General features: G+C 51.5%; 2 protein-coding genes across 13 annotated transcripts in view; one reads left to right on the forward strand and one right to left on the reverse strand.

Annotated features, from left to right (window-relative positions):
- The window catches only part of Slc12a5 (solute carrier family 12 member 5), a 39,280-nt gene extending 25,992 nt beyond the window's left edge, over positions 1-13,288 (forward strand). For 6 of the 7 annotated variants that reach the window (NM_001393675.1, NM_134363.2, XM_039104209.2 and 3 more), the window contains 14 exons: positions 259-377; positions 712-810; positions 1,720-1,839; positions 2,178-2,282; positions 3,394-3,562; positions 5,727-5,922; positions 7,193-7,362; positions 7,623-7,754; positions 8,542-8,649; positions 9,707-9,829; positions 9,922-10,121; positions 10,438-10,452; positions 10,682-10,815; positions 10,962-13,288. In NM_001393675.1, the coding sequence (NP_001380604.1) occupies positions 259-377; positions 712-810; positions 1,720-1,839; positions 2,178-2,282; positions 3,394-3,562; positions 5,727-5,922; positions 7,193-7,362; positions 7,623-7,754; positions 8,542-8,649; positions 9,707-9,829; positions 9,922-10,121; positions 10,438-10,452; positions 10,682-10,815; positions 10,962-11,053 (1,782 nt within the window). In that variant the 3' untranslated portion in view covers positions 11,054-13,288. The remainder of the gene's footprint in view (positions 1-258; positions 378-711; positions 811-1,719; positions 1,840-2,177; positions 2,283-3,393; positions 3,563-5,726; positions 5,923-7,192; positions 7,363-7,622; positions 7,755-8,541; positions 8,650-9,706; positions 9,830-9,921; positions 10,122-10,437; positions 10,453-10,681; positions 10,816-10,961) is intronic. The other variant, XM_039104204.2, reaches the window with a different exon arrangement.
- A 618-nt stretch (positions 13,289-13,906) lies between these two features.
- Ncoa5 (nuclear receptor coactivator 5) overlaps positions 13,907-27,227 on the reverse strand; it is a 33,132-nt gene continuing 19,811 nt past the window's right edge. For 4 of the 6 annotated variants that reach the window (NM_001106543.1, XM_063283394.1, XM_063283392.1 and 1 more), the window contains 6 exons: positions 25,714-26,037; positions 23,885-24,021; positions 22,713-22,839; positions 17,553-17,752; positions 16,162-16,482; positions 13,907-15,700 (listed from right to left, as the gene is read on the reverse strand). In NM_001106543.1, coding sequence (NP_001100013.1) covers positions 15,111-15,700; positions 16,162-16,482; positions 17,553-17,752; positions 22,713-22,839; positions 23,885-24,021; positions 25,714-26,037 — 1,699 coding nt within the window. In that variant the 3' untranslated portion in view covers positions 13,907-15,110. Of the gene's footprint in view, positions 15,701-16,138; positions 16,483-17,552; positions 17,753-22,712; positions 22,840-23,884; positions 24,022-25,713; positions 26,038-27,227 lie in introns of all 6 variants that reach the window. The other 2 variants (XM_039104630.2, XM_063283393.1) reach the window with 1 other exon arrangement.

The following is a 27,227-nucleotide window of genomic DNA, read 5'->3' on the forward strand; positions in this document are numbered from 1 at the left end:
GAAAGTGTGCTTACATAGAATAAATAAATCTTTAAAAAAAAAAGTCTATAGAGCATACAGACACACTCAGTCTACCCCTCAGGAGCCTGGTTCCCTCTGGGGGGTCAATGAGGGTGGGTGGGGCAGAGAGAGCCCACTGTTCCCTTGAGTTCCCTAGATGGTGCAGAATACAGCTGTCTCTTCGTAGCCCCTTATTGGTTATAAGAGTTCGGTCTCTACTCCCCCAATTCCCGAAACTGATGGCTGCTCTGTTCCTAGGTCTTTGGCCATGGCAAAGCCAACGGAGAGCCAACCTGGGCGCTGCTGCTGACTGCCTGCATCTGTGAGATCGGCATCCTCATCGCCTCCCTGGATGAGGTCGCCCCTATCCTTTCCATGTGCGTACCAGGTCTGGAGCTCACCTGTCGGTCCCACGGGTCTCTTCCTTGGGTCCTTCCCACCGCTTCCCGCCATCTTTACAACTCCAAGAAGTTCCGCCGTGGTCATAAAAGCCTGCCCTCTGTCGTGCAGGTTCACCTTCACACACACGAGGGTGTGCTGTGAGGTCCAGCCCTTTCTCTCGTTTTCTTCCTACCCCTCTCCCTGCAACGTCCGTCCGTCCTGTTCTCTCTTCCGGTCTCGGTTTGTCAGTCCTGTTCACTCTTCCGGTCTCGGTTTCTCTCTCTCTGCGTCCCCTGCACCTGTTTCACCTCAGATCAATTCTCACTGCAGGTTCTTCCTGATGTGTTACATGTTTGTGAACTTGGCTTGCGCGGTGCAGACACTGCTGAGGACGCCCAACTGGAGGCCACGTTTCCGATATTACCACTGGTGAGCACTCCTCCCCAAACCCTTTCCCACAGAACCATGTCTTACCTCTCCTTAGCCCCATTTCAGCTCTGAGGTCATTGAACAGGGTGTCCCATCCCTCCAACTTTTGTATCCAGTTAGCTCCAGGAAGGTCGTAGAGAGGGTCTTCTGAGTATAGGCAGTAACGTGGCAGTCATAAAATAGACCTCAGTGACCCCTTCTCCCTGCTCCACCTCTTAAAATGTGACATGGAGGTTAGAGTCTGACACACTCAAATTCACCAGCTGACTCTCCACTTTCTTGCTCTGGGAGCTTAGGCTGGTGATGGAGCCTTTTGGAGTCTCAGTTTTTATTGGGCACAATAGTCACACTCCCTCCTGGGTTCCTGGGGAGCACATTGGCCCTGGATGCAGAGAGGACTCAGCCCTTGAGGCGGGGTCCACAGACCTCCTCGACATGTCACTCTGTGGCTTTTCTTCTATGATGGGAAGGACCATGCTCACTCCACACCAAAAAAATCTGAGTTCACAGCAAGTGACTGGCCCATGGTCTCCAGTAAGACTGTTGGAGAATGAACTGAAGGCCACATGACTTCGGTCTCAGGACCATTCTTGAGGCTGGCTTCCTTCCGGAAGGTCCTGTTTCCAATGTGTCCATGGACCACTTGGAGCCATGTACCTGAGGCTGACCGGCAGGCAGGGTCTCAGGGACAGAGATGGGGCAGTGATTTGAGAGTTGGTGGGGGCATGGATCTGTGTCCTGTCATGGACACTTATTTAGAAAGCTTCGTGTTTGTGTGGTGCTCAGGGTGACAACAGGGCAGGAGGTAGGCCTGCAGGACCATGTCTTGCCCAGGCCGTGCCGTCTGAGTCAGTGTCACTCACCATCAGCCCTGCCAGGGCTCAGGGGCAGGGTCTCTTTTCTTTTCAGGACCCTCTCCTTCCTGGGCATGAGCCTCTGCCTGGCCCTGATGTTCATTTGCTCCTGGTATTATGCGCTGGTAGCTATGCTCATTGCTGGCCTCATCTATAAGTACATCGAGTACCGGGGGTAGGTGCCGGAGGAGGCCAGAAAGGTTGAGGGTGGGCAGGGTGAGCAACACAGACGGTGAAGGGTAACTGGGTGGTGGTCCAGGGCTGGAATACAGGGGACGGGGTGATGGTGACATGGGCTAGGTCTGGACATGAGGCTAAGGCTTGAGAAACGGACGAGAGGGCATCTAGATTTAGAAATGATTTCAAAGGGATGATTACGGCTTGTCTAAGTCAGGAAGCCAGAGTGATGTGGGGGAGAGATGGCTGTGCCCTGGAACTGCCAGTTCTGTGAGATGTTTTCCCCTGCTGCTCCTGGTTTCTCGGACTCATGTGATTCCCCTTCCTGGTCCCCAGGGCAGAGAAGGAGTGGGGGGATGGGATCCGAGGCCTGTCTCTCAGTGCAGCTCGCTATGCTCTCTTGCGTCTGGAGGAAGGACCCCCGCATACAAAGAACTGGAGGTGAGCAGTAAGGGGTTCAGCTAAGGGGTTTGGGAGGGGGCACGGCAAGGGAACAGGGACCAGGTTTATCCCTCTGACTTTGTTTGGCTGAGTGGTACCTCCCCCACCAAGACCCTGACCCCAGCCGGACAGATTCCTTCTACAACACTATGGTGGACTGAGACCCAGACATTTGTTCTCCATATCCATTCACTGTGGCAGCCTCCCAGCCATTTCTTGTGAAATGTAATTCTTAAACTCACGTTGTATGGCAAACTCCCTTCCTAGGTCTCGGGGTTGCTGCCAGCCCCACAGATCTGTGGAGACGCACACGCACACAGAGAGAGGCAGATAGACATCAATTCTGTGGTGTTGGCCTCTGCTTTGAGGGTGGTAGGGTCTCCCAGGAGTCTCCAGGCCCTATTTCCCTCCTGCCTCTCAGGTCAGACACTTCCCACTGCACACCCCAGCTCAGCTTCTGGCTCCCTGGTTCCATCAAGGGTCAAGTTGGAGATCCGAACTAGAGACACGTTACTAGCCTGGGGTTCCCAGATGCCACTCTTGGCACTGTCTGTAGGTTCCCAAGTGGACAGCACAGGGTCCAGCCTAGAGTAGTAGGCCCTTGGTCAGTACCGTTGACGTGATACGGAGTTGGAGGGATGTGAAGCAGAAGGCATAGAGGAGTGGTGGGTCCATGGCTGGAAGGATGCAGGGTTAAGCATACATGCAAAGAGGAGTCTATCCGGGTGAGGAGATGGATGTGTGAACGGACAGCGGGTGGGTGGACGTGTGGGTGGGTGCCTGAGCGAATAATGCCTGGTGGGTAAATTCATCTGGATACAGCTGGACGGCTGAAAGATAAAATGGCTGAGTAGGTGGTTGAATGGATAGATGAATGGGGTAGATGGAGAGACCGGTGGGTGGGCGGATGTATGGAGAGGTATGCATGGGAGATGGCTGGACGGCTTGCTGTTCAATGAAGTGGTTGCTGCTGCCCCAGAAGGTTATGGTTGATGGGGCCCAGGTGTGGGGGCATAGAAGACAAACGGGTAAACTGATGTCAGTCATGTGGTGGGAGGGTAGGTTGTTGGGAGGTGGGGAGGTGGGTCACATGGACCTGCACCCTCTTCAGGCCCCAGCTACTGGTGCTGGTGCGTGTGGACCAGGACCAGAACGTGGTGCACCCGCAGCTGCTGTCCTTGACCTCCCAGCTCAAGGCAGGGAAGGGCCTGACCATTGTGGGCTCTGTCCTTGAGGGCACCTTTCTGGACAACCACCCTCAGGCTCAGCGGGCAGAGGAGGTGAGGAGAGGCCGGGTAGGGTGGGGAAGCCAGGGTCTGAAGGGAACTGTTCTTGCCTTCAGTGTGCCTTTGGGGATCAAAGGGCACTCGGGCAACTTCTCTTCTTAGAAGGCAAACCTGAGCGTCAGAGAGTGAGCAAGTGCCTTAGATGTCACCCCATAGGAGCTGGCGAGAGGGCTCAGCGGACGAAGTGCTTACTTGCTGTTTAATAGGACCTGATCTGAGGTCCCTAGCACCCACAGGAAAGCCAGGCCCTGGGGGAACGCTGGGTATGCATAACTCTAGCTCTGAGGGCAGGGATGGAGATGAGAAGATCCTGGGAGCTTATTGGCTAGCCAATCAGTGAGCTCTATGTTTAATGAGTGACTCAAAAAGTAAGTCGACCTCAGGCCTCTGACCTCATGAACATCTGTGCACACGTGCACACACACGATTCAGCCTACAGAACCAATGGCTAATAGAGGCAGAAGGGCCCATTTTATGGATGAGGAAACTGAGGCTTAGAGGCCAGGTTACCTAAAGTCAGAAACTATTCATCTTGCTGAAAGGGGAAATCTTTTAAGGTCTTTTCAAAACCAAGGATCTGCTGGGCATAGTAGTACACACCTTTAATCCCAGTCTAATGGGTGGATGGATCTCTGTGAGTTCAAGGCCAACCTGATCTACATAGTAAGTTCCAGGACAGCCAGGGCTACGCAGAGAGACCCTGTCTCAAAAAAAATTAAATGAAACAAAAATAAAAACAAGAACAAATTCAAAGACCTTGTAGGAGGAACCCAAGGCCCAGAGAGGAATGGCAGCTTTCTGAAGTCACAAGGTTGGCTGGAAGTCTAGCCAGGACTGGCGAATGCCCCTGGCTCTGGGTCACCTGCTTTTGTTACATCCACAAAGGAGCACACAGAGCCACTGTGAATGGGGCATGAACTGTAGAAGTGTCTAGAACCCAGCGTGTAGAAGAGGCCGGGGGCTGTACCTAAGACTTAGGCCTGTCTTCCCGAAAGGTTGTAGCCGGGAGTAGAGAGAGAAAAGGGGGCCTAAGGGAGGTGAGGTGGGACGGGGAGGGACACCCCTAATGGCTTTTGACAGTCGCTGTTTCTGCCTCACTGAGCCGTTCACATCAATCTATCAAGACTTGGAGCTGGGGGCCCCAACTAGTCAGGACAACTCAACATGGATTGGAGGAGAGCATGCTGGGTACCAGGCAGTAGGCTAGGGATAGGGCAGGGCAAGAGACCAAATGCTAGCCACAGGCCACAGCCACACACGGGAGGCTCCAGCCCCATTAGGCACTGTTGAGTGCTCTCGCTGAGTTAAAGATAACAGCTATCCGACACATTAGGGCTATGATACAGGGCAGTGTCCTGAGCCCTTTCATGAATCGACTTGTGTAATTCTCCTGATTCCCGAGCATATCTGCCCCACCATGGGGAGATATGAGTAGAGGTTAGGTGGCTTGCCTGAAGCCACAGCCAGAAGGTGGCAGAGATGGAAATTAGCCTCTGCATGCTTGACACCAGGGCAGCGGTTGAGGGCAGAGCAGTTGAAATCGGCCTCCTGGCTTGTCCAATTCTCACACTAGCAGCTTGTCCTCAAGTGAGACTTTCTTCCTCCGAGCCTCGATTTCCTCATGGATAAAGTGGGAGTAACTAGAACCCTTCCCTCATCAAAGGATAAATGTGGGCTGAAAATGATTATCGTTATTTTTGTTAAACAATTACATGTGGCCGTGCAGAACACCCTGGCTTGACTGTGGTCTAGAAGGAGGGTGCTGTCTGGGGAGGGTGGCCTCTGAGTGAAGGGAGCCAGGTTTTAATGGATGATAGGGTCAAGAGCTTGCGAGATGGTGGTGGAGAGTGTGCAAGTTAGGGCACAGCTGCTATCGAGGAGGCCCAGTGGAGAGACTGAGGGAGGGTGTGAGGGGGGAGGCTGAGGGGGGAGGCTGAGGGGCTCATCTGTGAGGAGCAGGAAGGGGTGGGATGCCTGGTTGGGTCCCAGAGTTGGATAAAATCAGAGCTGAGGTTCAGAAAGATGGGATAGATGCAGGGAGGGACAGACAGAGAGAGAGAGGGAGGGAGGGATGAAAGGGTGGGAGGGAGTCTGTGAGCCCCAGATCCACCTCAGGGTATCTGAGGCTGGACCTCATCGACACATCCCCTCCCCACAGTCTATCCGGCGCCTGATGGAGGCTGAGAAGGTGAAGGGCTTCTGCCAGGTAGTGATCTCCTCCAACCTGCGTGACGGTGTGTCCCACCTGATCCAATCCGGGGGCCTCGGGGGCCTGCAACACAACACTGTGCTAGTGGGCTGGCCTCGCAACTGGCGACAGAAGGAGGATCATCAGACATGGAGGAACTTCATCGGTACTGACAAGGCGGTGGTGGTGGTGGTGGCTGTGGCCGTGGTGACGAGCTCAGGGCTGGGCTCGGGGCTGGGCTCAGGGCTGAAGGGCTGGCTCTGGGATGTTTTGCTTCTTAGCGTGCGCGTGCATGTGTGTGTGTGTGTGTGTGTGTGTGTGTGTGTGTGTGTGTGCGCGCGCGCACATGCAGGTGATACCACACCATCAGCCAGGACAGGGGCAGAGCAAGGGCTGCAGCTTCCCAGTCACTGAGGTCAGGGTTCGTGTCTTGGCTCTGGTCTGTCCTAGATGTGTCCAACCAACACTTAGAGAATGTGCTTTGTGTACCAAGTCAGTTGAGGCTTTCTCTAATGCTCTCATGTCCGTGAGCGCTAGGTACTGTCACCTGCATGTTGGTGTGAGACGGAGACATAGAGACAGAGGAATCTGCCTGGGTCACACAGCTAGGAAGTCATGTTTGAAATAGCCAGAGGCTCCCCTGTTAACTCCGAACAGTTCTGACTCTCTTCAAGGATTCAGTGAGGCCACACATGGTGGGTTCTTCATAATCAAAAGAGGCATTGGCTGGGGAGGGGCTCAGTTGGTAAAGTGCTCCCCAGGAAAGCATGAAGACACAAGTTTCACCCTGGAATCCAGAGGTCCCCAGTATTGGGGGTCAGAGATAGGAGACTCCCTGGGATTCAGCCACCAGCCAGCATAGCCTGCTCTGTGAGCTCTAGATCAGTCAGGTCAGTTAGGGTCCTATCCCAAACAAACAAACAAACAAACAAACAAACAAACACACCCAACAAGGTGCGTAATTCGAGAATAGGAAGGGTGCCTGAGATTGACATCTGCCCTCCATATACATCTACATGTGTGCCCACATAAATACCCCCATACACACACAGACACAGACACACACAGACACACATACACAGACACACACAGACACAAAACACACACAGACACAGACACACACACAGACATACACAGAGAGAGGGAGACACACACAGAGAAAGAAAAAAAGAACAGGGGACACTGTTGTCACTTAACAGATGGGAAAACAGCCCAGGAGAGAGAGACTGAAGTACTTTTTCAACAGTTAAGTAGCAGTAGATGATGAGGCCCAGGCAGTGCTGGTACCCTGATAACTGGAGTTCAAGGTCAAGGTCGGATGGAGTGTGGTAGGTGCTGGGTGCTGGGTGCTGGGTGCCAGGAAACCTTGTGGCTTTTCCTGAGTATTGGGAAAACTGGTCACTGTTGCCCTCGGGTCTTATTTTGATCTTTCCAAGAACTCGTCCGGGAAACTACAGCTGGCCACCTCGCCCTGCTGGTCACCAAGAATGTTTCCATGTTCCCCGGGAACCCTGAGCGTTTCTCTGAGGGCAGCATTGACGTGTGGTGGATCGTGCACGACGGGGGCATGCTCATGCTGTTGCCCTTCCTCCTGCGTCACCACAAGGTGGGTGTGCACGGCTGTCGGTGGTGCAGGAGGGTATGGGTGTGCACGGCTGTCGGTGGTGCAGGAGGGTATGGGTGTGCACGGCTGTCCGTGGTGCAGGAGGGTATGTGTCCACGCAGGTACATAGGTGATGATGCTCTGGGCTCTGGTCCAGGGCAGCCCCCATGCCTGGTGACAGGTGAAGGGGGGAGGGGCATTTTGTCACAGGTTGTCTCTTAGCCTCTGGCCACATTTTTCTGGGTTGCCTCTGATCCTTGCAGGTCTGGAGGAAATGCAAAATGCGGATCTTCACCGTGGCGCAGATGGATGACAACAGCATTCAGATGAAGAAAGACCTGACCACGTTTCTGTACCACTTACGAATTACTGCAGAGGTGGAAGTCGTGGAGATGGTAGGTCCCTAGGAGCCCCGGACGTTCTTAAAGTCCCAGCTGGGGGCTCTTTCCTTTTGGCTGGGGTCCCAACAGGACCACTCAGATAGCCATAAGTGGATGACGTAGGCTGCCTTCCTCTGTGACCGAGTCCAAGAGTTCAGCCAGCCAGCCCTCTCCCACAAGAGTAGCCGCCATGTTGAAGAGTGCTCACTCTATGATAGACTGCTGTGTGCACTTGGCGAGTTGGGACTCTCATGACCTCCAGGGAGGCACACACACACACTGATGTTTTCATTCCCAACTAGAACACTGAGACACAGAAAAGTTTGGGGACCGACCATACAACACAGTGAGTGGAAGAGGCAGGATTCAAACCCAGGCAGGCTACCACATGGTCTGTTCCCTGAGGGCACACTGTCCCACTCCTGTCTCTCCACCTCTTCAGTGTATCCATGCCTCATGCTGAGTTCATTAACCTACACATGTGTCAGTCTGTTCCCTTAACGCCCCATTCATCGGGGTATGTGTTCATTCATCTCTCATCCTCTTCTTCTCCTCCATTCACTCGGGTAATTTGTTAATTAATCAATGCATTCATCACTTCACAGTTTACCCCCTGGGTTCCGTGTTGGGTGCACAGGGAACGAGCTGCCTGCTCTCCTAGGCCATGGTTTGGTCCCCTGCCTCCTAGAAGCTTGGTGCAAGGACATGGGGATAGGGAGCTGCAGGCAGGTGGGAGGGAGGGCTCCTGCCTCCCCCCACCTTGGCCTCCCCTCCTAGCCGCTGCCTTCTCCTCGCCCCGTAGCACGAGAGCGACATCTCAGCATACACCTACGAGAAGACATTGGTAATGGAACAACGTTCTCAGATCCTCAAACAGATGCACCTCACCAAGAACGAGCGGGAACGGGAGGTAAGGGTGCCCTGGGAGGTAAGGGCGCTCTGATGGGGCTCTTAGGACTGAGGGCCTGCACAAGTGTGGGAAGTTGTGGGCTGCCATCCCTGGCCATCAGGAATGCTGTATTCACATTAGGTGTCCCCCCCCACTCCCCCCACCCCCGTCACCTCCCTATCTCACAGCTCTCCTGCTGTGAGGCTACATGTGGCTGTTGCCGCTTTCCATCCCCCTCACAGAGACTTTGGCATCGAGACAGACTTTTGTCTCTGTAGGAGACTTCTAGGCCTGAGGGAGAATAGTGGATGCTAAATATGTATGGATGACAAGTTCTCAGGGGGTGTGTGCCACCAGTGTGGGAGACTCGCCGAGTGGGTAACAGATGGGTATTTAAAGACTTGGATGCTGGGGAGGAGTCAGGGGCGAGCCTCCTAGGGGATGAGCGAAGGCTCTCAGGCGAGGTAGTGCCGAGCACCCCATGGGGTAAGGTCTCTTCAGTTTCAATCACTGGCCCCCTGGAGTATGGATAAAAAGATCCACCCCAGGGAGTGGAGTCCCTGGAGGGAGTGAGGGATGATACCCAGGGCTGTGGACCGAAGAGCTCCCGGAAGTAGCTGTCAGGGAGTGAGTGGAGGGTCCCGCAGGCGAAGGTAAAGAACCTGGGGCTTAGAGTCTCTCAGGTGGGGAGAAGCTGCTTCTCAGAATGTGGCTGGTAGGTGTTCAGGGAAATGAGTGACAGACCCTTGAAGGACAGGGGTGTCACCCAGGGCGATAGCAGAAGTGATAAGAAATGCCGTGTGCCAGAGTGGCATGGGACCATGGTGCCAGGCTCAAGCTTGCCGTGCCAGGTGTTAGACCGCTGGTTACCGATGGCAGGGAGGCCTGGGCTCTGGAGACCAGAGGCCAAGTCAGCGATGCAGTAGGTGTCTGGTCGAGAGGCACTCCACTATTTTCACAATGTGAGCCACTCGGGAATGCGTGTCACCCGGATAAGCACCAGCTGCAGTAAAGGCTCTTGGCAGGGTGTGGGTGGTGACCCCCAGCAGAGCTGGCACCAACCTGTGTCACTCCCTAGATCCAGAGCATCACAGATGAATCTCGGGGCTCCATTCGGAGGAAGAATCCAGCCAACACTCGGCTCCGCCTCAATGTTCCCGAAGAGACAGCTTGTGACAACGAGGAGAAGCCAGAAGAGGAGGTGAGTGACTGGAGTGGTTCGGCTCTCACTAGAGGCAGCAGAATCTTTGGCCACCGAAAGTATCACCTGCTGAACCATCATCCCTACCTCAGGTGCAGCTGATCCATGACCAGAGTGCTCCCAGCTGCCCTAGCAGCTCGCCGTCTCCAGGGGAGGAGCCTGAGGGGGAGGGGGAGACAGACCCAGAGAAGGTGCATCTCACCTGGACCAAGGATAAGTCAGCGGCTCAGAAGAACAAAGGCCCCAGTCCCGTCTCCTCGGAGGGGATCAAGGACTTCTTCAGCATGAAGCCGTACGGGCCTGGGGCTGCGTCTGGGGGTAGGGTGGGCCTAAAGGTGTTTAATATGGCAGGATACATGGGCAGGAGGGTCCTGATCTGGCAGTTTGACGACCAAGGGCAGAACTTGCCTTGGTTTCCCCAGTTCGAGACTGACAGGGCTGGGCTTGATCGTTAAGGGTCAGGACCCGCTCTCGAGTTGCAGGTGTTGAAAAGGTGAAGGTGGTGGTGGGGGCACCGCTTGTCCTGGGCAGATGGTGGCTGGCTCAGCGGGTGCCTCTTCCTGACCCCTCTTTTTCTTTCTCTCTTTGCTTCTCTCTGTTTCCTGAAGGGAGTGGGAAAACTTGTAAGTGCGCCACCATTTCCATCTTTTCTCCGAGGTTTCTAAGGTCCCCACTCCACGGAACCCTCAAGGGGTGTCCCTGGTCATTGTCCAGCTTGGAGAGTTCTGGGGTTGGGGGCGGTCCCAAGCTGGCAAGCACCAGGCCCGAGCAGCCCGACTTGGGAGGGCAACCAGACCTAATTTTTCCTGGCCTGGGCTAATGTCCTTACTTCCTCTCCTCTCTCTTCTGCAGGAACCAGTCCAACGTGCGGCGCATGCACACAGCTGTGCGGCTGAACGAGGTCATCGTGAATAAATCCCGGGATGCCAAGTTGGTGTTGCTCAACATGCCCGGGCCTCCCCGCAACCGCAATGGAGATGAAAACTGTATCCTGGATTTAAGTTAAGGGGAAGAGGGATGGGAGCGGCGCCGTACGTGGGTCCTACGTGGGTCCTCTAGTCTGGGATGGAAACTCCAGGACAGGGAGGCGGGCTGAGGGAAGGCGCAGGTTGTCTCCTTGACCAGCTCTCAGACATGGAATTCCTGGAGGTCCTCACTGAGCAACTGGACCGGGTGATGCTGGTCCGCGGTGGTGGCCGAGAGGTCATCACCATCTACTCCTGAAGGCCAGGACCTGCCACTCCGGCCCGAGCGAGCCCGGCCCGCGGCCCCGGAGCCCTCGCCGCGCCTCCCCGCCGCTGTCACCGTTTACATAAGACCCCGTTGCCCGTGCCCTGGCCCTCTTCCCTCCCGCTGCCTGCGGCCCGGAGGCCTTGCCCGTCGGGGCTGACCCGGAGGGCGGCCCGTGGGCCCCTTTTCTGAGCCCGGCCTCGCCCTGCCGGAGTAGACGTTGCAATAAAGGTGGCGAGGCGGCGTGGAGAGGAGCGGAACCGTGGTCCCGGGCCGGGGAGCCCCGAGCCCGTCCCTCCCCACGCCCCGCCGCGCTCCCCCCGGACCCTGGTCGCTGAGCCCGGGCGCCGCTCGGCTGCGCTATACATAGTGTACAGGAGACATCGAGTGTATTTTTAATGTCCCCATATTTCTGTAAACTAGAAACGCAACGGACTCCTCGCCACGGCCGCGCTCTCCCCGCTGCGGGCGCCCAGGAAGGCGGAGACCCGGGAAGCCAGGGTTCCCTGCGCTCCCGAGCTGAGAGCCAAGTGCTTTAAGGCCGGCGCTCTCCTTTCCCTTTCCTGTCCACGGCCCGGGCTTCCCTCTCTTCCCTCCAGTTCTTGGCGAACACAGGTGAGGCGACGGCCGGCTTCGGTGGATGCGAGCTTCCCAGCGGCCAGGAGGGGGAGGGGACACCCCTCCAGGGGGAGAAACCGAGGCCCGCGCCCACCGAGGAAGCCCTGCCCGGTGCCTTCGTGGAGGAGCAGGCGTCTCTCCTCTGTTGGCTTGCCGCCTGCTCCCCCTGTCCCGTGGCTCCTCGCCAAAGACTGAATTTGTGGAGCTGGAGGGCACACCCTCCCCACTTTCCTTCCTGGGACAGGTGAGGGGCCAATGCCAGTCTAGGGGCCGACTCACAGGAGGCCTCGCGCAGCCTCTTGGTCCCCACTCTGCAAGTCCTGCCTGGGGACCCAGCCCCCCTGGTGGTTCTGGGGCGGAGCTTTGCTGCCTAGCAGCAAGTCCTTAGTTACTGTCTCCAGATACCAGGACCTGGAGTAGGGAATGGAGTCATATGGGTTCAGTTGTTCCTGGCGCTTCTCTGCCCCCTGCTCCCCCTCTCCCCCTCTCGTAGGACACAAGGACTTTGGCTTTCTTAACTCATCCTTGGCGCTTCCGCTCCACCACGCCCACCTGTGGGGAGGTGCCCTCAGCCCTAGAGAGGCGTTTGGCTGGTTCCCTTCCCCCAGGGCACGTTACTAAGAGGACAGGCACTGCATGCTCCTTTAAGCGCCCTCTGGGACTGGGTACAGTGCCTCCAGCCCCAGGGCCCTGGTCTGCGCACCTAGTTAGACATCATTGCCCACTCCAGGGCCAGGGCCACTAGCTGACCTCACCACCTTTTTCCTTGAGCCCAAGGCAGAGAGAGCTGCAGCTGGTGCCATCTAGACAGGCTCAAGTGTGGCCAGTGGCAGGGCTCGAGGGCCACTGCCCTGTTGCTTGGCTCAGGACCTCTCTGAGATTTGATGGGGACTGGATATTCTTCCAGGTAGTAGCCATCAAGTCGGAAGTGTTGGACCCAGGACCTGACATTCCTTCAAGTCTGCCCTCCCTTGCTGTGGTTTTGCCTTTTGGGGCAAGAGAGGGGCTGGGCAAACGGGGAGGAGGCAGTATCAACACCGATTAGGGAACCAAAGTTGCACTACCTGGGCCCAGCCTCTGGTTGGCAAGAGCAAAGTTTCTGTTGATGAAAACAAACAGCCCACAACAACACCCCCCCCCCCGTTTTCTGTGCTCCATGTGCAATATTTGTTATGAACCTTGTGTCGTTCAAGTCACCTTTATAATCACTGTAGCTAGATGTTCCATGTCCATCCAGGTGACTTTACTCTGAGTGCAATATTTCAATAGCCTGGTAGTGAGAAGAGTGTTGCTTTTGTTTCAGCCGACCTATGTGCAGGGCAATGCAATGCAGTCCAAAACCCTTGTAAATAGGAGAGGTTGCAAGCCAAATCAAGAGTATTTATCGTTATTACTATTATTATTAGGCCTGCCTTTAATTTTAGTGTTTCGGTATTTCGCATCCTGCCTCGGTATTGATCGTGTGTTCTCTGTGCCAATATGCAAAGGAGAGGATCAGTTCTTTCCTTTACTGTTGAATGCTCCCATTTACTGCTTTAAGGCTTTTACTGTGTTCATTTTTTAGATACCTGTCTGCACACAATGCAATAAAAATAATTTTATTACACCCTTGACAGCCTGAGGGGCACGGTTTAGAGACTTCAGGAGGAAGTCAAATTCACCGTCAGCACATGAAGCTTTGGTCTTTTGAGACAGGGTTTCATGGAGCCCAGGTTGGGCCGGAACTTGGCTAGTTAGGTATTAGGTGGGAAGGCTATCCTCTGCTCACAGAAGTGAGCACACCAGCTTTGGGGCCCCGTGCCTGACCAGGAGTGCTTCCTAGGTGTCAAGCCACACGGCTGCCGGCACCCTCTGGGAGGCAGCGAGTCTCTTCTCTGGCGGAGGCTCGGGGCATTCATACCAAGTATACTAAAGGCTCTTCAAGGCCTCAGGTTCTGACTATAGAGTATGCACAATGGATGGCAACAGGCATGAAGGCAAGAGAGGAATGAAAACCATCGCCCACAGAGGCTCCTCACAATGGCTTCCGTCCCTGTAACGCATCTTGGACACACCTGCCATATGCTGTCTCTAGCAGCAGGCACAGAGCAGCAGTTTGCTGTGGGCATTGCTGTCAGCGCCTCTCACTAGGCGGGCAGCACATGCAGTCTAGGCTGGGTGTGGACTCTGATCTTGGGGAAAGTGCTCAGCAGAGGTACTGCAGACACGCCCAAGAAAGATCTGCACAGGTCTGGTTTTTCATTTTAATTAAAAAGTAATTATTTCATTTTATCAACAACACAAGAGTTTCAAAGAGGGAGGAAACCCACCGTGGAACACAAACAGATCAGAACGTAAACTGCCGCCCGGGGCTGGGCTTCTGGACTGGTGTGCTCGGCCCCTGGCAGGGACGCACTGGAGTTAGCGCTCTTGCTGCCTGGTCAGGCCTTGTTCTCCCCCAGACTCGATCCCCAGGGTTCTAATGCGCAGTCTTCCCCAAAGGAGAAAGTGCCTCTTCCTTTGGCTCCACTCAGGGCAGCGGCCAGAACCCTTCCCGAAGTATCACCCTGTCTCAAAAGTTACGAATGCTCTTCTGTATGAGGACATATCCAACTGCCACTCTAACATCAAATGGTCCCTGTCTCCTGCTCATCAGAAACAGTACACGAGTCTAGATGAAAATGAAAGCCTGGGGCTCAGAATGAATCACTGACAGCACAGGTGTCCGGCTTCAGCGCCTGAAGCTGCCCCAGTGCTGCCTGCATGAGGTGCGGCTGGAGAGAACGGCATGGCTAACGCTGTAGAGAGCAGTGGGGCCCAGAGTCACAGTTCATGTCAAAGTGCTGAGAGAGCTGTTCAGTTGTCTAGAGGCCTTCCAAGAAAATGGAAAACTATGAAACCAAACCAACTTCAAGGGACCACTCTGCCGCAGGCACAAGAGTCCTCTCTTCTCTGGCTGCCTTGTGGCTCTTTGACAGTCCAGAGAAATCACTCTTGAGTCCTTGGAGTCTCATTCTCTGATGGGACAATGATGACACTGCCTGCCAAGGCCACCTGGCTTTACTGTGAGCCAGGCAGGAGCCCAGCTCTGGCTGATGTGGAGGTGGAACTAAGGTGGTGACCACTGGCTCCAGAAATGGTGCTCTCAACTGGGGCAGCTGGGCCTGGCTTCTTCCTTCTTTCCTCCAAATTTGCCAGGTAGGTGCCAGCGCAATCCCAGACAGAAGCCGAGCCTACTTATCTTCTACCCAAACAAAAGATCCAGCCCCGGATGCAGTCTAAGTTCTGATTCTGTTAAGTGATAAGCAACAGCCGCCGGAAGGAGTGGTGAGAGAAACTTAGGATATCTGATGCTGACCTGGAAAGTGTGATGAACACTTCCAAACAACGCTACTTACGATGAAGTGGGAGGGGCCAGAGAAGGGGGGACTAGGGACATTGGACCAGCGTAGCCTCAGTAATGCCTCTGGTAAGATCCCATGGGGGCCTGCGGCCGCCCCACCTGTGCTGCAGTTTGGCTAACCAGGTGGGAAAGGGCAGGGCCACTCTGAATCAGGGTGTCCAGAGCCTTCTGTACACTTGGATTGTCAAAGTTAATACCTGTGGAAGATACAGGCCTCTGGCTAGCCATGTTGCTGGCAGGTGCCAGGCGACTGGAAGGCTGACCAAAGAGCCCTTGGGAAGGAGCCCCAGGCCTAGGGCCCATGTTCCGAGCAGACCCTGCCTGTCCCACAATGTTTGGAGGCTGATTTCCTGAGGCCTGTGGTCTTTGCTGAGGCTGACTGTTTGCTGCTGTGGAAAAATTCTGGTTCTGGGAACTTCCGGTAGCCACTGAGGGGGATGCAGAGCTGCTGTTGGCCGCCACCGCGCCACTATTGAATAGGCTGAGGATTTTGGCCTGAAGCTCTTGCTGGGAGGTGGGGGGTGCGGCTGGAGTGGGTGTAGCAGAAGGGAGCACTTGGCCGCTCTGAAGCGGTTGGGAACTTGGTTGTGTCTTCAGCGAGGAACCCGAGGCCGCCCCGAGTGGCTGGCGGGAAATCGGGCCTGGAAGACAGAAGAGGGAGGCATCTGGTTGAGAGTGCCCCCTAAGGGCAGGAGGCCTAGCAGCCACAGGAAGAATAGCAATCATACATCACAACAATCACACAGTACAGACAATAACATCAAATTCCAAAGAAAGCAGCCCAATCAATGCCCAATAAAATTGCTTAAAAAACAAAACAGAACCTAAATAAACAGACAAGGGGCATCCATCACGGCTCCTTCCCAGGAGGCCAGCAATACTAGATTACGCCCCAACAGCTCAACTCCAGGGAGCAGAGCTCGGCAGTGAGTCAAGATCATAGCTGCCAGCATCGTCAGCGTGCATGGATTGTGGGAGAGCCAAAGGACGGCTCGTCCCTTGCCCACCCTGGAGAACCCTGGGCATGCCACCCTCCCAACAGAGCATGGGATGAGAGAAATGCAGAGTGAGAACTTCACCTCGGCCCTGCCACGTAGCTCACCAGGCAGAGAGTCGGCGCTGCTCCTCAGGAGCCGCTCCTTCCGCTCTCGCAGGTAGTTGATGATCTTGTCAGTCTCCTCTGCAGTGAGGTATCTGTTATCTGCCAGGAGGTTGATGAGGCTCTGGATAGCTGGAGGGTGCCCCCCGCGACCCCCCTCCTCCGGGCCTCCACGGTCTCTTTCCTGGAGGATGGCGTCATTAGCCATCTTGGCCGCCTGTCGGGCGATCTCCTCGCGCTCCTTTTCTCGACAGTCGTTCTTGTAGCGCTCATAGTTCCTGGCCACCAGCACCATGGCGTCTGCCTGGGGCATGTTTCGATGCTCTACAGAAGGGAGCGACACCAGTCACTTTCTCAGACCCACGACACATCCAAGTGCTCACTGCTGCACTCAGTCTCAAAGCAGAGAAGCACTGCAGTGCCAAGAAGTCTTGAACCTAGAGTGAGGTGGGCTGAGGGACAGAGCAGCACTCTTCAGTGTGGGACACACCTTCCTACAGAGCTGTTTCCTCAGTGGATCACAGACCTGTGGTAAAAACCCAAGGAATACAAAAGCCTCCCACAGAGCCAAATAGGCCACGTGGGGAGCAGCACACAGCAGCAGGAGGCCCAAGAGTCTTGTGTGAAGCCTGGCTCTCTGCTGTGCTCCGGGCAGTCACTATGGTTTTAATTCATCAGTTCAAAGGTCATGGGTTAAGACCAACCATCTCTCCTCAATGGGGCAACAGTCCTATCTGAGGACACGTCTTGGAACCTTACATGAACATCTACACACAAGCTAAAGACAGCTCCTCAGAGACAAGCAATTTACCACACCCTGTGACTATGGGTGTGAAAGCCAGGACAACAGAGCACAGGCAGGTGGAAAAGGGGAAGTTAGGCTTAAGAATCATAGACAGGGCACAGATGGCTGGCTGATTTCCTCTAGCGGAAAGAGCCTCTCCTGCCTGTATAACCCCTCTACTTGCTTTTCTAGCACACTGGCAACCAGCAGCCTGTCTGTGAGAGTCTCATCCCTGGGAGCTGCATTTTAGGCAGCAGATGCCTAAGTCAGACTTCACTGGGAGCCAGGTCCCTTCAGTGATGTCCCACTGATGGCTTGAGATGGGGCATGGTGGAATTACTCATACTTGGAAATTGTACTCACTACTAATCAGTCTGCCTCTCCACCATAGCTGGCTGTTGACGGTTTGCCAACAGGTCTAGAACAGTATCAGAGAACACCACAGAAAAGATGAAAAGTCTTTTCCACAGCAAAGGAAGGGAAAGGAAGGGGCTGCCACATTGGAACTGGAACATGTCAGTCATTCCTCAAAACCCACTTCTCACAGGCAGGGCACAGAATCTGTGCTGGTGACTACCTCTGGGAATTTGGACTACTTAGGTCTCTGTACCTTGTGGAGTTCCGAACATGATGTTGACTGTGCAGGAACGGTGAATCTGGTGCTGCTGGGTGATGACAATGGCAAAGGGAGACCCTCCCCTGCTGACATCCTCCAGTGCTTGTGAGAGGGACACCTCTGTGTTGAGGAAGATCAGGTCCACAACCATGCCCAGGTCTCGCACCTTCCTCCCCACAGACTCCGCATAATCTCTATGAGAACAAACAGGATCTGGGTGAGCACTCCCTGGCCACGGCTCAATCTGTAATTCTGGACCTCAGCCAGCTATGTCTCCTCAGAACTCAGACTTAAGTCCACCCAGTACTATCTTCAGGTTTCTAAAATAATTTTTTTTAATTTTTTTTTTCCTAAAATAATTTTAACTGTGCTTCGAGCACACGGGAAGTTGCCGTAGGATGGTACTCAAACTGCCTCCTCCCCATCTCATTACCTGTTAAAGCTGACTCTGACTGGACACTATTGCTCCCAACCAGCCTGTTTAGACCTTGGGAAGGTAGCATTTTGTTCCCTACTACTTTGGAAAGCAAGCCCTGCGGAGGGTACTTCCCACTAAGTTTAGCTTAACAAGCTGTTACCAGAGAAGGATTTAATCGTTACAGCATGAGGTAACTGGACACTAGACAAAGTACCATTGCTTTGCATGGATGCTGGCCATCTGTCTCACTTAAAGGAAGGAACTGCAGCTCCATCCTCGCTCGCACGCCACCCAGAAGTTTAACACTGCCCAACCCCCACGCTCAGAAAAGATACTATACTATCAGAAGGAATGAGGGGGCATTGAACATGTGTATCAGTGTCTTCTGGTGACGCCTGCCTGCTGCTTCCACGTGTCATCCATGAGGTCACTCCAAAGGACACTTGCCACAACGGTGCTGGTACTGTCAGCAGTTGGATCACACTCAACAACAGGGAGTCTGAACATCCTCTAGGGCCTTCTAGACAGCATCCAGGGAGCTTCCCAACTCGAGTCACAGGATAGGAGTGCAGTTCCAGACGCTAAGTAGCCAGGTCCTCCAGAATTGCCTCTCCTGACGGCCTCTGCCTACTTCCTGTCTTAAGGTCTCAAAAAAGGAGTGATCAGGAATATGTACATGGGGTCTTGTGCTATCTTCTAGTCCCCAAGGCTGAACTGTCTCTCGGGTGTTAGACCTTTAAGATTCTTTTCACATTTGCTGTCTGCCCGTAAGTGACTGCAGCATGCAGATGTCACCGAAAGACCTTTGACCTCTCTCCTAAGATGTTTTTCATAATTTTGCTAAGTTTTTAAACCTGGTTTTCTCTTCCTGTTTATCTATTTTCTCAAAGTCCCAAGCAGTCTGATACATCTTCCCCTCAAAATCCTTCGGCTATGGGCCACAGTGCTCATCAAAGAGCTGTCATACAGATCACTCCTGAGCCACTGCTTGATGCGATGGTGCACAGAGGGCTTCCTGTACGAACACACGTGTTTCTAGTTTTCTTCACTCTCATCTTTACAAGAAACAACTTTGTGGTATCATAAAAAGCATGAAGGCATCTGACTCGGATGGTCTTCACCCACTCTGACTTAGAGGTTTTCAAAACTGCTCATAAAACTTGTTGTAGTTCTTTTTATCCTCTACCAGTCTGTTTATTACATTTAAAAGGTTTCTATTCATATGCCTGCACACGCACACACACACACACACACACACATGCACACACACACCCGTGTACCCTGTACCTCCTCGTGCCCCAGGAGGCCAGACGAGGGCACCGGATCCTCTAGGACTGTAGCTAGAGAAGGTGGTCAGCCCCCATGCAGCGCTGAGAATTGAACACAGCTCCCCCAGCAGGGCAGGCACTGTGTGTCCGTAACTGTTGAGCTCCCTCTGGTTCTTCTGCCAGTTTAATGAACAAAACGTTCTAAGCATGTTTTGACCAAATTCTTTCTGATAGCTTTCCAAATTTTGCTTTGATGCAACATTTCATAGGAAATACTTAAAAGAAGGAGCTCCTTGGAATCCACAATGGTGCTCCTGTGCTATTGAGGAGCTGCTGACGTGTGGTTGTGTAGCCCACTGTTATCCCCAATTGCTGGTGAATCCTAAGGAGAGGATACCCTGCATCACTAGGATTTCTGCCCCAAAGAAGCTTTGATTTTATCAAACTCTTCTCTGTGTTTTGGTTTTCTGAGACAAGGGTTCTCTGGATGGACAGACTTCATTTACCAGTGTACTTCTCCATCGTCCTTTTCTTCTGCCTCTTCAATGGAACCAGCGTTGTGCATTATGGGTCCTAGTAGACCGTCTTCCTCCTTCTTTCTCTTCCTTATCCTTCAGCCACATCACCACCAATGCTCATACTCCTTTCTTCATGAAGAGAGTAATGGGATGGGCCAAAAACTAAATCTACTTCAATCTACTCACAACCTTATTTGTCTTTTCCTCTAAGCACCCAGGTTCAGTCTTTCTGAGGCAGTAGAACCTTTGTCCTGGGACCCATAGGTTCCCTGTCAGTCCTATATGCCAACTAGACTTAGTGGCCATATTGTTCATCAGTATCATGTTTGATGACTGAATAAAAACCAACAGCAAACTAGGCAATCCTACACCTACACTAGCCTGCATGACCGCTCTGGTCCTAGACCTGGAATAAAGCCAAGGAGTCTGATGAAGGAAATGAGTGCGGATCCTTCCTAGGGTCTAGTTTATCAGGTTAACCTTCCATAACTGATTTTGCCCAGAGCATCTGATGAATTTGTTTGAATAAACAGTATTAATGATCAATGACATTAACTGGGCAGTTTCTACCTAGAAGGTCAAAGTCTCACCCTCTCTCTTCTCCATCAGTAGGGCTTCCTTAGTCATACCGCCCACACATACTACACAGGCTCTGCACTGTAGCAGCCCTGGCATTCTGGAATGGGTGTATGTGTCTCAAGACATGATCTCACCATGTAGCCCAGGCTCCCCCTAAACCTGAAGTAATTCTCCTCCCCTCTGAAGTGCTGAGACTATAGGTCTCACCACAACTGGTTGACACCTTTCTTTTGATTCTCTAGTCCAATACCTGCCGCTCTCTAGGACCTGCTGTACTCTTCAACCCTTGAGGAGGCTGTACGGGAACACAATGTGCTTTGATGGTAAATATGTGAGTTAGGATTCCAGTTCCAGCATTTACTTGTAAAGCTGTTGTGCTCTGAATGCTTGGCCCACGGGAAGTGGCACTATTTGGAGGTGTGGCCTTGTTGGTGGAAGTGTGTCACTGTGGAAGTGAACTTGCTCCTGGCTGCGTTCAGATCAAGATGTAGAACTCTCAGCTCCTCCAGCACCAAGTCTGCCTAGATGCTGCCATGCTCCCACCATGGACTGAGCCTCTGAACCTGTAAGCCAGCCCCAATGAAATGTTGTCCTTTGTAAGACCTGCCTGAGTCAGAAGTGAGGCTCCGAGTAAGTCTTTTAACTCTTAGCAAACTCAGTTGTTTTCTCAGAGCCAGTAGCACAGGAACATGACTTAGATCCTGTCATTTGATTCTGCCTCCAATTTAAGTTAAACCTCTGGTCCTTCCCCTCACAGAACTCATTGTCTATGTATTTTTGTCACCTTCCTCACCAGTCTGAGATCTGCTTATTACTACTGCAGTCTCAGTACCTAGCCATTCTCTCTCACGCACACATGCAGACTCTTACCCTAATTACAGAGGAGGTTACAAATTGTTTATGTAAAGCACCCAGTGGGCCGTATGGGGTAGGTGCTTAGAAAATGATGACTACTTATTTAGCATCTTGAAAAGGTAAGGCAGCCCAAAGCCTTTGAACTCTTGTCTGCTAGCTGCTATCTTAACAGATTTCCTAGTCACTGCACTTTTGAAATGAGCATCTGTAACAGTAGATGGCTAGAAAACATAAGGATTTCCTAACTCCATGAGAACCAGAACCCAGCTCTAGCCAACTGTGAACACTTAACAGAGAGCTGTTAGGACCCTGACTTGGTTAATGTGGTCACTTAACAGGTCCTACAGGATTCAAGGTGGTTGCTGTGGAAGTGGGTGGGGTTTTCTTGACTCGAGTACACTTCCACTCTTATTCTCAGTTCCCATGGTTCTGCAAGGCTAACTTCACCTCTAAACCCAGCCCTTGTAAATCACAGTATTCTGGGCCCCAGTCCAAAGCGACACCTCAGGGTTGGGAGTTATGATAAGCTAGCTTAGTCTCAGGAAGAATCTAAGACGTCCAGTAGAGCCCTGGAAGGGATGGCGAGAGACGGCCTACTTGCTGAGTAAGTAGGAAGACACAAGTGTGGACGGTAGCACCACATAAAAGCTGGGTAGGATGGAGTGCATCTGTAATTCCAGAGACAGAGCGGAGGAGAACTGTGGTGTTTTACAGTTGATAACTTAGCAGAGTAACAGTAGTTCTAGGTTTAAAAAGAGGCCCTTTCTTTTTTCTTTTTTGAGTTTTTGAGAGTTTCTCTGTATAGCCCTGGCTGTCTTTGCTGTCTTGGAGCTCACTTTGTAGATCAGGCTGTCCTTGAACTCAGAGATCTGCCTGTCTCTGCCTCCTGTTTACTAGGATTAAAGGTGTGTGTCACCCCTGCCTGGCTGAGAAGTCCTTTCTCAACAGAACAAGGCAAGAAAGAGAGCCTATGCTGTCATTTGGCTTTTGTAACACCATACACTTATGTGCACGCACATGCGCGCGCGCACACACACACACACACACACACACACACACACACAGAGAGAGACAGACAGACAGACAGAGAGAGAGAGAGAGAGAGAGAGAAAGAGAGAGAGAACACAAATATGAATATATCAGGAAGAGAAGCCTCATCTTTAGTAGGTTTGCTAAGCTAAGAAGATACATGTCTAAAGTCATTGCCACTCTGACTCTTCAAGTAGAAAACATGGTCAGAAACAGGGCATAAGCAAGGAACGCATGAAGGAGAAACTGACAGGGAACATGTTTTGCTCACAGTTAGACTTTAGAGGAGGCCATGTTTGAACTTCCCATTTAAGCAAACTTTTTAGTTTGTTTTCAACCCCTTTATGTTGGGTTTTTTGTCATTGAGTGAAAAAACTCTTAATTCAAGCTCAGGTAATAAGAGAGTAAGCCAGCAAGGTCAGGGAGTGGAGCTGCTAAGCACTGACCCCTTTTCCACACCAAGAAGAAACAAGCACAGGCTTCTTACTTCGTCTGTTTGTTGACCACGATAACAGAGCAATCCACAGGCCTCTCAGCATCAAAGCGCCGCTGGATCTCCTCAAAATACCGACGATAAAGCTCCTCTCTACGTCGTTCCTCACGTTTCAAACGCTCTGCAAGACACCAGCAGGGGAGGCTTAAGTGAGGGTTGTCCTTCCGTAATGCAGCGAGACATTCTGAGTCAATCTTAAACATTTCTACCATTCTCTACTATCTTAAATTCATCAAGCTAAAACCTTGGGTGACAGGTCACAGCCACTGTGATGCTTTATATAACCCTACTACTAAACCGACCAAGAAGGAAGCTAGCTATTTATGGTTTAAAAAGGTGGATCAGCCAGGCCGGGGACTCATGCCTGTATTTCCAGCACTTGGAAGACTGAGGCCAGAGGACTGCTGAGTTCAAGGTCTGCCTAGCTTACACGGGTGACCTCAGATCAGCAAGGGCTACTCTTGTTTTTTTTGTTTTTTGTTTTTTTAAAAAAAAAAAAAAACAAAAAACAAAAAAAACAGTCAGACAAGATGGTGCATGCCAGGGAGGCGGAGCCAGGTCTGGGTTACAGCAGACTTTCCCAAGAGTAAGAGTAAGTCAGCCGCTTTCTGTCTCTCAGTGCACCTCACCGGACACCAGACTCTGCTGCTCATTCAGTTCTGTAGTGTGTCTAATGTAAATGTCTGGACTTTTTTGAAACAAACAAACAAACAAACAAACAAAGTGCAAATTTCATAACTCCCAGTACTAGTCAAATGGGCGAGAGTATGAGGCGCCTTCCATCTCTAAGCAGCCAGCATGAAACAGTTTGGAAATCTCTGCAGAGTCGAGGAACTTGCCTTGCCTTTACCTAACAGAGAAGCTGTTAGGTAAGAATGAGAAAGACACAGAAAGCCTCCCCCCCCCATGTGTGGTCAGTTACCTGCAAAACAAGGGTAGATGCAAGGAAGTCTCAGCACCCTAACCTTCTGCTCATTCCTCACTATTACAACTTCCTATTTCCTACAGGATAATTAAACTAAATAATGCTAATCTGCATTTAAAAATCAACATTAACATCTGTGGACGGCCTGGCTGGGTCACTGAGCCGTCTGTATAGAGGTGCTGGTGTCCACAAACCTTTGGTGACTCCCCCCAGTAATGGCTACACACCGCTACAACTTCACCTTTTGCACGAGACTGGCTCTCTGGGCCAGGAGGGCCCCGTCCATCAAAGCTGTCTCTGTACCGGTCAAAGTAAGAGTCATCCTTTCTCCGGCAATAGTCATCCACCCTCAGATACCGGTCATAAGAGCCTTCTCTCCTGAAAATGTAAGGACAATTTCTCAAGTTACAACTCTGTCCTATCCTGCAAAAATCAGATGAAGAGGATGCTTCAAAACTCAAGCCCCTCCAGGGCAGTCAGAGGAACTGGCACACAGGTTTACATGCAGCACGTGTTTATCACCTCTGGGGCTGCGACTGAGTTAACTCAGCTCACAAAATGACGAGGACTGGAGATGAAAAATGACTGTAAAATCTGTATCAATAATTTGTCATGATAGTATTTCTTGAGGCAGGGTCTCATGTGGCCATGAAGTCGCTCTATAGCTAAGGCTGTCTTTGAACTCCTGGCTCCTGCCTCATTTCCCTGTGCTGCAATCATAGGTGTGGATCACCATGACGTTAAACCATCTAAGTGCACCCTCCCCTGCACTGTAATCCCAATGCCATGTGGCCACATCACTACTACCCATTTCCAATTGTTAGAGAGCCTCAAACAGAAATCCACATCATTTACCCGCTTTCCCCAGCCCCTGACAATCTGTATTTCTTGACTTTATGGATTGATTATTCCAAGGATTTCAAATAAGTGGAATCACATGGTGGCTGGTTTTGTGTCTGGCTTATTTTATATAGCACAATGTTTTCAATGTTCAACTCTGCCTTAACATCTGTCAGCATTTCATAAACTTATGACCAAATAACCTTCCCATTGTGTGCTGATGGGTATTTGGCTTGTTTTTACTTTGTGGTTTATATGGCTAGCACTGCTATGCACACTCATCCATGATTATTTGAATCTCCCTCAACTCTTTAACACTGTGTGTGTGGTATCTGTACTGAGTGTATAGAGACCAAAGGTTGGTATTCTGTGCCTTCCTTGATTGCTTAATGTTATTCTTTGAGACACATCTCTCTTTGAACCTGGAGCTCATGTATCTGTCAAAGATGGTTGGCCAAGCACTTCAGGGATCCACTTGTCTCTACAGCCTTAGTGCTGAGGCTACAGATGCACACACCATGCTTGGCTTTGTGGGTACTGGGGATTAGCATTTGGTCCTCATGTTTGTGCAGTAGATACCCGACTGGCCAAGCCATCTCCTTAGCCCTTTGTTCTTGAACTTTTGAGGCACTCCTAAACCATGTTCCAGTGGTTTGAACTGGTCTCCTTGCCTCTTCTCCCTAGCCATCTACGTATACGGCGCTGTAGCCGCCCTGCTGTACTTGTCTCCCCATCTTGCTGACAGTGGACGCATCCTAGCAGGCACATCTCTCGCCTGCACCCTCCTGATGACTCAGGATATTGGGCATCTTCCACACATTTCCTGACTACCTGCATCATCTCTGTGTTCTAAATTGGTCAACCTAATTTATACTCCACTCCTGCTTTCATTTGTACAATGGAATCTTTCCCAACACAGATTCAGATACTTTTGGGTTTTTGAGACAGGGTTTTTCTGTGTAACCCTGGTTGTTTTTGAACTCAGAGGTGTGTCTACCTCTGCTTCTCAAGTGCTGGGATTGAAGGCGTGTGTTACCAATGCCCAGCTCCAGATGCTTTTAATAAGTGCAATACATCAGTTATTCACACATTCAGCAAACTTACTGAGAACTACTTGATGATAGGCACAAGAAATAAAAGGTTACGTATGTAGAGTTCTCAGTAAGTACATCCAATTACACCCAAGATAGGCCTCTAAAGAAACAGCAGACAGGCTCTCTCTGGACATACCTGTACAAAGGGTCTCTGGAGTCTCTTATTTCTCTGTATCTGTCATACACGGGGTCTCGATGATCTCGAAAATCTCTAGAGTCTCTTAGATCACGAAAGTCCCGAAAATCCCTCAGGTCCCGGGCTTCACGTACACTTCTGCTGTCTCTGTGATCCCGAATGTCCCTGCTGTCTCTGCGGTCCCGCAACTCCCGAGGGTCTCGAATGTCTCTATCCCGGGTATCCCGGCCATTTCTGCCATCCCTGGGTTCTCTCCTTGGACTTCCTCGAATTGGAGAGCGATCACGCCTTGTATCTCGACTATCTCCAAAGCTATAGGGATCCCTGTGGGAGTTAGTAAAAACATACTAAGACAAAGAAATTTGGGTGGCCAATCCTTCAGCTCTGTGTAAGAGAATGCCACCTCCCTCCAACTATTTTTCTCTAAAACACAGCACTCACACAGTGGCAACTTAACCACAAACGTTAAGACAAATCACCTATCTTGTTAGGCCTAGAAGGTTCTAGAACCTCAAAGGACTGCAGCATCAAAGGAAGTATGTATGAACAAAAGCTGGAGAATGAGTAGTTATCAGGCTTTAGGCATAACTCAGCTTCTTAAACAAGCCGAGTTATCTCCTCAGTTACAACAGGTTTTTAAAGGGGAAACGCTTTCCCCTAAAGTCTATTTTATTCCATTACCAGTATATGAAAAAGGCTTTATGGGTCAGAACTATTGGGGCTCAGTAAGGGCCAAGGCTCATAAAGGAATGTGGGAGAAGTCTTTCCTCTCCAACACTGCACTTCAACAATGAGAGCAGGACCAGAATTTTAAGGCCAGTCACCCATCTATTACCCTGCTCAGACACAATATCATACAAAGGAATCAAAGAAAGAATTTTTAAAATATAGAAAACCACTTAAAATATCTAGCAGGATGTTCAAATCAAGAGGGAAAAAAACAAGCAAAATCTGGTTTGTAAAGCTCTGAAGCAGCCAGATCGTGTTCTGTTACTGGTAGCAGTTTCTTCCAATCTAATCTAAGGGTTACGTGGAATCTAGCCAGGTGGTTTTTGTACAAGACTTTGAGTGTTATGTTAAGTGTTCGAAGTCAGCAATGCGCTTGCATAGCTCTAACTCAGTATCTTTCACTCACTGGAGACTGACTTCAGACAGACTTGAAATGACAACCATCCTAGTCTAACCTAGGCACCATCTGCAGTTTTCACTTCCTCCAGTTGTCAGTCGTTAAGTTAGCTTCGACTCTTCTTCCCCATCCCCACTAAATCTCCTGGATCTTTCCTGTGTGGTCCTTTCAAATGCATCATTCCAATTAAGCCCATTTCTGTGTTGACATCAAAAGAATTTCCCAAAAACAAAAACAAACAAAAAACCCCCACCAATCTTCATTTCAATTATTTCAATACAAACTAAATCTCTATCAGTTACCCACCATCCCATGGCTCTCCAGGAGCCCCAGGCAGCCTAACAAATGGGCCCTGTAAATTCTAGGGACTTTTCCTCACCCCTTTTGC

This window comes from Rattus norvegicus, chromosome 3, assembly GCF_036323735.1.
Source record: "Rattus norvegicus strain BN/NHsdMcwi chromosome 3, GRCr8, whole genome shotgun sequence".
NCBI classification, from domain to species: Eukaryota; Metazoa; Chordata; class Mammalia; order Rodentia; family Muridae; genus Rattus; species Rattus norvegicus.